General features: G+C 43.2%; 1 protein-coding gene across 10 annotated transcripts in view; it reads right to left on the bottom strand.

Annotated features, from left to right (window-relative positions):
- Positions 1–6,388: 6,388 nt before the first annotated feature.
- The window catches only part of TNNT2 (troponin T2, cardiac type), a 38,221-nt gene continuing 36,166 nt past the window's right edge, over positions 6,389–8,443 (bottom strand). For all 10 annotated transcript variants that reach the window (XM_033917820.1, XM_033917825.1, XM_033917817.1 and 7 more), the window contains one exon: positions 6,389–6,945. In XM_033917820.1, the coding sequence (XP_033773711.1) occupies positions 6,897–6,945 (49 nt within the window). In that variant the 3' untranslated portion in view covers positions 6,389–6,896. The remainder of the gene's footprint in view (positions 6,946–8,443) is intronic.

The following is an 8,443-nucleotide window of genomic DNA, read 5'->3' as shown; positions in this document are numbered from 1 at the left end:
TGCCAGAGCACCAATCTCATATAAGTAGCTAGTTTAGACTTGCGAATAGCTCTGCTATGACCCCCCCCCCACAAATCTACCATGACACCTCAATCCTGCCCTACAGCACAGACCAAAACACACAGTTGTATCAATGTGTAGGATCTTTCTGTTTAAAACAAGGCAATAAGATAGATGAGAATGAATTAGAACTTTGGGATGAGTTTAGAATTTTGACTGAAAAATTTAACTCCATGTTTGCTTTTCAATCCCTGTTCAACAGCAATATTAAGGCTGATGGATGAACAGATTGCTCCTGCTTTGGTAGTTATTGTTAATAAGTCATTGGTTTTAGGATCATTTCCATGTTTGTGAAATGTGCAACAGTGAAGCCTATGTCGAAAGAGAAAAGCTTGACCCAGCTGTTCTGAATAATTACACTGGCCAACGCTCATTTTGGTGCCTCAAATGTTAAACCTGTTTCTGGGTATATCTGACCTGCTGATTCCAAAAATGGTTTTCTCCTATCAGCTCTAGTTTTTGAGATACAGAACATGTGCCATATACCATTTTTCAGTCTGCTCATCCATTAAAAAATCAGGATATTTTAATGTAATGTTTACATTAACATCTTTATAAGCATAAAGGAAACACATTAAAAATTAAAAGAAAAGTGTACAACATGAAAATCTACTTATTTCATACCAAAAGTACAAGTTTATGATACAAACTTTCCTGCTTGGTATAATCAAAAAGGGTATTACAGCCAGAACGAAAGAAGTTATCCTGCCGTTGTATCGGGCGATGGTGCACCCGCATTTGGAGTACTGCGTCCAATATTGGTCGCCGTATCTTAAGAAGGATATGGCGTTAGTTGAGAGGGTTCAAAGGAGAGCAACACGTCTGATAATAGGTATGGAAAACCTGTCATATTCTGAGAGATTGGAGAAGCTGGGTCTCTTTTCCCTGGAGAAGAGGAGACTTAGAGGGGATATGATAGAGACTTACAAGATCATGAAGGGCATAGAGAGAGTAGAGAGGGACAGATTCTTCGAACTTTCGAAAAATAAGAGAACAAGAGGGCATTCGGAAAAGTTGAAAGGGGACAGATTCAAAACAAATGCTAGGAAGTTCTTCTTTACCCAACGTGTGGTGGACACCTGGAATGCGCTTCCAGAGGACGTTATAAGGCAGAGTACGGTACTGGGGTTCAAGAAAGGATTGGACAAATTCCTACTGGAAATGGGGATAGAGGGGTATAGATAGAAGATTACTGCACAGGTCCTGGACCTGTTGGGCCGCCGCGTGAGCGGACTGCTGGGCACGATGGACCTCGGGTCTGAACCAGCAGAGGCATTTCTTATGTTCTTATGTTCTGTCATTTGACACACAAGGAGCTCCTTTTATAAGACTTCCGAGAGTGGGATCTGCCAGGACAATCCCGCATAAGGTTCCAACAATAGTCTGCCATCATGCGTGCATCCCATCTTCCTTGGTATCTGTCTTCCATTGTTTTTATGCCTTGGTGAAATCTTTCACCTTGCTCTTCGCTTAAGTCACCGAGGTTCTCTGGAAAGCGATCTGTGACTCTGCAGATGATGGACTTTAACACTCATGTTACAGCCAAGCCTGTTGAAATGAAAGAGCATATCCTCTACTAATTGGATGTAATTGTCTGCCTTCTTGCTGCCAATAAAGTTTTTCAGAACAAGAACAAATAAAAACCAGGCACATAATTCGATTTCATTCATTGATGCTATGAAATGTGGGACATTTATAAGTTGTCTGATCTGTGGACCATCGAAAATTCCTGCCTTCAGATTGTCCACGATAAGTCCAGGTAACATATGTGCAATGAATTCAAGGCATAAACTGTCTTTATTCAAAGCCTTTGTAAATTGTTTCATCCGGCCTAGTTTTATATGTAGTGGTGGCAGTATGATTCTATCTCGTGCTACCAAAGGTTCACTGATTACATTTTGTCCTCCAATCGCCATATACGAGGAGGCCAATCTTTTTTTTTGCCCAATGTTCATGTTTGGCATAAAGAGCAAGGATACCTTGTGTAGCCACTTAATTGGCCAAAAAGAAAATTAACCGTCTTCAAGTCTACACAAATCACCCGTTGATGCTCTTGGTAATTTATCTTTTCCAAGACCATAGAGATGGCCTTGTACTCTTCTTTCATCCTGGTGGAGTGACTCATTGGAACAGAACCATAAATTCAACCATATCTAAGAAACTAGAGCTGATGTGGTCTATCCAATGCAATTTTCTGAATCAACGCCCAGGAACAGGTTTAAAAAAAAACCCAACCAAGGCACCAAGAAAAAAATATGTTTCTGTTGGCCTGTGTATCGTTTGATCCCAGTTTTGCCCTTCCTAGGAAAAGTGATTGAGAAGGTTGTACTGGATCAATTAGTCCAGTATGTGCAGAAGGTAGGGATTAGATCTTTTTGAGTATGGATTTAGGGTGTCAGGTCAAAACCGCGGAAGACAAAGGCGCGCGCGGACAACTGAGCGCAGTGTGGAGGCATGCGCCGAAGAAAATAACTGTTTTTAGGGGCTCCGACGGGGGTGGGGGTGGGTGTGGGGGGAACCCCCCTCCCCACTTTACTTTATACAGATCGCGCCACGTTGTGGGGGCGTTGTGGGGGGTTAGGAGGGTTGTTGTAACCCTAATGAGAGCAACATTCCAGAGCTGAGATTGTGATGTCATAATGCCTCATTCCACAGTGCCTCAGAGCCAACCTCATCAGTGATGTTACAATGGCTTAATTGTCCTATACATAGCTCACGTAAGAACATAAGAATAGCCTTACTGGGTCAGACCAAAGGTCCATCAAGCCCAGTAGCCTGTTCTCATGGTGGCCAATACAGGTCACTAGTACCTGGCCAAAACCCAAGGAGTAGCAACATTCCAGAGCTGAGATTGTGATGTCATAATGCCTCAGAGCCAATCTCATCAGTGATGTACAATGGCTTAACTGTCCTATACTTGGCTCATGTAAGAACATAAGAATAGCCATACTGGGTCAGACCAATGGTCCATCTAGCCCAGTAGCTTGTTCTCTCGGTGGCCAATCCAGGTCACTAGTACCTGGCCCAAACCCAAAGAGTAGCAACATTCCATGCTACCGATCTAAGGCAAGCAGTGGCTTCCCCCATATCTTTCTCAATAACAGACTATGGACTTTTCCTCCAGGAACTTGTCCAAACCTTTCTTAAAACCAGCTCTTACCACATCCTCTGGCAACATGTTCCAGAGCTTAACTATTCTGTGAGTGAAAAAAAATTTCCTCCCATTGGTTTTAAAAGTATTTCCCTGTAACTTCATCGAGTGTCCCCCAAGTCTTTGTAATTTTTGACGGACTGAAAAATCGATTCACTTGTACCATGCACAAGCCCCTCCTTGGGTGAGCTTAAGTGTCCCTATGCGTCTCCCTGGACCCACAACAAATGCCTACAATGTAGGTGTCCTTCCTTGCCTGAGTTTTTTTCTAAAAATATCCATCCCGATTGGATGCCAGACGGCGATAGGACGCCTATGACTGCCTAAAACCGGGACGCATGGTTAGAGAATCAGACCCAAAGGGTTTACTGTTATTCTGTGCTATTTCTAACCAGGCCTTCTAATCATTCTATGACTGCTGGTAAAGGAGATTTTAAAAAACAGCTTGTAGAAAAGGAATAAGAAATCCCATAGATTAATTCAGTGGGGTGGAGAGGATGATAGTGCCCCCACCAAGATGGCACCTGAGGTGGACCGTCCCCCCCACCCCCGCCCCTTCCCTTACTATGCCACTGGGTGTATCAGACTCTTTTCAGCCCTCAGCCTGCCAGTTGGTTTTTCAGTTGGGTATGCATGAGATAAATCTGCATATGTTGGAGTCCCCCTTGTATGTAAATCTATCTCATGTATATTCAATATAATAATTTATTTCAGCATTTATAACCTAAGTGGTTGACATTCAAGCACTCAAGTATTCCTCTCTATCTCTCCCGGAAGGCTCGCAATCTGACTAGCATGCCAGGAGCAACAGAGTGTTAAGTGACTTGCCCATGGCCACAAGGAGCAACACTGGTCTTGAACCTGCAACCTCAGGGTGCTGAGGCTACAGCCCCTAACCACTCGGCCACTCCTCTGAAGACCCAACTTAGCTGTGCCTCCCTGAAGAACAGAGAACTGTCCTATTGTATTCAAGCTCTTCTTATGCCACCTGGTGTTGACATCTGGCAATTTCAGCAAAAGACATGACTTGAAACCTGATTTTGTCGGGAAGCTTTTCAAAACCCAGACAAAGTGCCGGGTTTTGAAAAGCCGTCCGAACCCCTGGACATTTCCAGGAAAATCTGGATGTCTGGTAACCCTAGGGTTGATGGCATGCGACGGTTTACTATATTCTAGCTAGCTAGCTTAGTGAAACCAGATGTTCCTCACTCTCTTACTGTGTGGAGCTAAGATCATTCATCAAACTATGACTATCCTGTTGTCTGGGATCTGGTACACACCCTGAGCTTCAAATTATTATTATTATTATTATGTTCTTGTATACCGCCATACCCAATGAGTTCTAGGCGGTTCACATCAATTAATTAAGATCTGATCTGAACACGGATTTACAACATTTTGTCGGAGTTACAAGCATCGAGGAAGGAAATGTTGGAACATTTTAGCAGAAATTTATCAGAGTTACAAGCAGCGACAAGGTTGGATTGGAAGGAAAGAGGCAGGGAGAGAGAACCAAAGGATGGGGAGGGGGGGAGGGGAAGAGAAAGGAGGGGGGAGGGCGGGAGTTGGTTTATTGCAGGGGAATGAGGGTTAAGGGTCCTGTTCGCGGAATAGATGTGTTTTGAGAAGTTTTCTGAAATCGAGGTAGGTCGGGGCCTCGAGCATCATTTGGGCTAGCCAAGGGTTCAGCTTAGCCGCCTGGAAGGCGAAGGTTTTGTCGAGGAATCTTTTGAGCTGACATCATTTTAGGGAGGGGAAGGCGAACAGCTGAATTCTGCGGGATTTCTTATTGGTGCAATTCATAGTGAAGTGGGGAGAGAGGTATCTTGGTGATAGACCAAATACTGGAATTCATTGCCAGAGAACCTGATGAAATAGTTAGCTTAGCAGGGTTTAAAAAAAGTTTGGATAATTTCCTATAAGAAAAGTCCAGAAGCCACTATTATGATGGACTTGGGAACATCCACTGCTTTAAACAGCATAAAATCTGTTTTACTTCTTGGGAACTTGACAGGTACTTGTGACCTGGGCGGGCCACTGTTGGAAACAGGGTACTGGGCTTGATGGACCTTCAGTCTGTCTCAGTATGGGGTTTTCTGTGTGTTACAAATACTGCACACTCTTCTGAAAGAGCACTTTTAACATTGCTCCTATAATTAAACGAATACAAAAAACCCTGAATAAAATGAACATTCACATAAACAACATGAGAAATGACAAAATCTGAACATTTTAGAGGTGATTTTGTCATTTCTCATGTTGTTTATGTGAATGTTCATTTTATTCAGGGTTTTTTGTATTCGTTTAATTATAGGAGCAATGTTAAAAGTGCTCTTTCAGAAGAGTGTGCAGTATTTGTAACATTGAATAACTTTAGTTAACCTGTCAAACAGCACAAAATCCATGCAACTAATGACCTGTAGATTGCAAACAATCTGTAAAAAGCATTCTGGAAAATGTCAATTTTCTTCAAATTTAGAAGCAAACAACTCAGGGAAACTCTTCCAAATGAGCTACTGAGGATTAAGGATTCAATCAGGATTTTATTGGTTAATATGATACCTGTGTTTTATTGCAGAGTTAATCCTACTAGAAACCTCTTGGATAAAAATGTAATGTAATGTAATTTATTTCTTATATACCGCTCCATCCGTTAGGTTCTAAGCGGTTTACAGAAAATATACATTAAGATTAGAAATAAGAAAGGTACTTGAAAAATTCCCTTACTGTCCCGAAGGCTCACAATCTAACTAAAGTACCTGGAGGGTAATAGAGAAGTGAAAAGTAGAGTTCGAGGAAAAATAAAAATAAAATAAACATTTTAACAAGACAGCATTGATCTAAATACTTTGGAAGGTAGAAGAGAGGAGAGAAAGGAATAGAAGCAGAAGGGGGAGCCGTTGAACAGTAGAATTCTGCAGCATCCACTATCTCCTCCTCTCCCTATTGGCTAAGGCTCTTAACATTTGCATATCTTCTTCCCATTGGCTAAGGCTCTTTGCCTGCATTGTGATGTCATAGAGCTTTATGGTTATAGAAACCTAGAAACATGATGGCAGATGAAGGCCAAATGGTCCATGTAATGTAATGTAATGTAATGTAATTTATTTCTTATATACCGCTCCATCCGTTAGGTTCTAAGCGGTTTACAGAAAATATACATTAAGATTAGAAATAAGAAAGGTACTTGAAAAATTCCCTTACTGTCCCGAAGGCTCACAATCTAACTAAAGTACCTGGAGGGTAATAGAGAAGTGAAAAGTAGAGATAGAGGAAAAATAAAAATAAAATAAACAATAAATGATGCAGAAGGAGAAGTTCAGTGTATAGGATAGATTACAACGTAACTTTTTTTGGCATATTTTCAGAAAATGTTCATGAAGGAGAAAGAGATTCTGTGACACGCCACGTGATTACAAATTTCAGAGCAGCCACTTTTCAGAGGGCTTTACTGCTCTGGGAAAAGGTTTTGCGATCCCTTTCCAGGCCTGCAGCAGAAAAGGTTCATTGCCTGTAATGGTACAGGTAGCTCCTAGGGGCACAGGATGTGGTGGTCCCAGAAGGATGCCTCTCGTAGGCGGTGCACACTCAGGGAGATGGGGGTGCATTCGAGGTTCATCAGTGTCCTGGGGAATGGTGTCTGGCTGCCTCCACGACCTGCTGTCACTTGAGAAGCAGGATTGGTCTACTTCCATCTGCCTCCTACCTTACCCTTTCCACGGGCGCCCTTTGCACTGAAAGAGAAAATAGAAATTCAAATACTTTGCTGGAGAGGGACAAGAGACCTGATTTGGACTTCTAGGCCTTATTTACAGGGCTAGAAAGGATCTCAAAGTCATTTTTACTTTTCATTATAGAATAGACCTGAAATAGACACCATAACATAAGCACATAAGCAATGCCTCTGCCGAGTCAGACCATAGGCCCATCACGCCCAGCTCCCGCGGTGGCCCCCCAGGTCAATGACCTGTAGTGATCTATTACTCAAGAGCATTTTGTACTGTATAGTAACCCTCTAATTGTACCCCTGGATCCCCTTTCCCTTCAGGAACTCGTCCAATCCCTTTTTGAAACCCCAAATCGTACTTTGCTCAACCACCTCCTCTGGAAGCGCATTCCAGGTGTCCACCACCCTCTGGGTGAAGAAAAACTTCCTAGCATTTGTTCTGAACTATCTCCCTTCAATTTTTTTGAGTGCCCTCTTGTTTTTGTTGTCCCCGCCAGTCTGAAGAATCTGTCTCTCTCTACCTTCACTATACCCTTCATGAACTTATAAGTTTCTATCATATCCACTCTAAGTCTCCACTTTTCTAGGGAAAAGAGCCCCAGCTTCTCCAGCCTCTCAGCATACGAGAGATTTTCCATGCCTTTTATCATTTTTGTTGCTCTTCTCTGGACCCTCTCGAGTATCGCCATATCTTTCTTTAGGTATGGCGACGCAGTATTCCAGATGCAGTCGCACCATTGCCCTGTACAGCGGGAGGATAACTTCCTTGGTTCTGGTAGTGATACCTTTTTTGATAATGCCCAACATTCTGTTCGCCTTTTTTGAAGCCGCTGCGCATTGTGCTGCCGGTTTCATTGTTTTATCCACCAAAACCCCCAAGTCCTTTTCTAGGTTGCCTTTTCCCAATGTCATCCCCCCCATCGTGTAGTTATACATCGGGTTCCCTTTCCCTATGTGCATAACTTTACATTTCTCTACATTGAAGCTCATCTGCCATTTATTTGTCCACTCACTCAGTTTGACAGGTACCCCGCTATACAATAAAATTATCCTCCAAATGTTTGGATGAGAAACGTCAGCGATGGAATGGAATGGGAACTCTGAAAGACCAAAGCTTGAAGACACGATTCTAAGAGTGTCCTTCACCACTCACCCTGTAGTTAGGGTTACTAGTCGTCCGGATTTTCCCGGACGTGTCCTTCTTTTCGACGACATGTCCGGGGGTTCGGACAGCTTTTCAAAACCCGGCACTTTGTCCAGGTTTTGAAAAGCTTCCCATCAAAATCGTATCAGGAAGGGGCATCCACAAAGGCGCGGACGTAATACGGTGACATCATTGTGTCGAATCCGCGCATGCGTGGATGCCATCTTGGGGCAGGGCTGGGGGGGCGGTACAGGGCGTGACACAGGCGGAACGGGACAGAACTGGGCGGGCCTGGTGGGCGGGCCTATGAGTCCAGATTTTCCTTCGGGAAAATCTGGTAACCCTACTGTAGGTGTGTCTT

This window comes from Geotrypetes seraphini, chromosome 13 (assembly GCF_902459505.1).
Source record: "Geotrypetes seraphini chromosome 13, aGeoSer1.1, whole genome shotgun sequence".
Lineage (NCBI taxonomy): Eukaryota > Metazoa > Chordata > Amphibia > Gymnophiona > Dermophiidae > Geotrypetes > Geotrypetes seraphini.
This window is presented reverse-complemented; position numbering and strand designations above follow the sequence as displayed.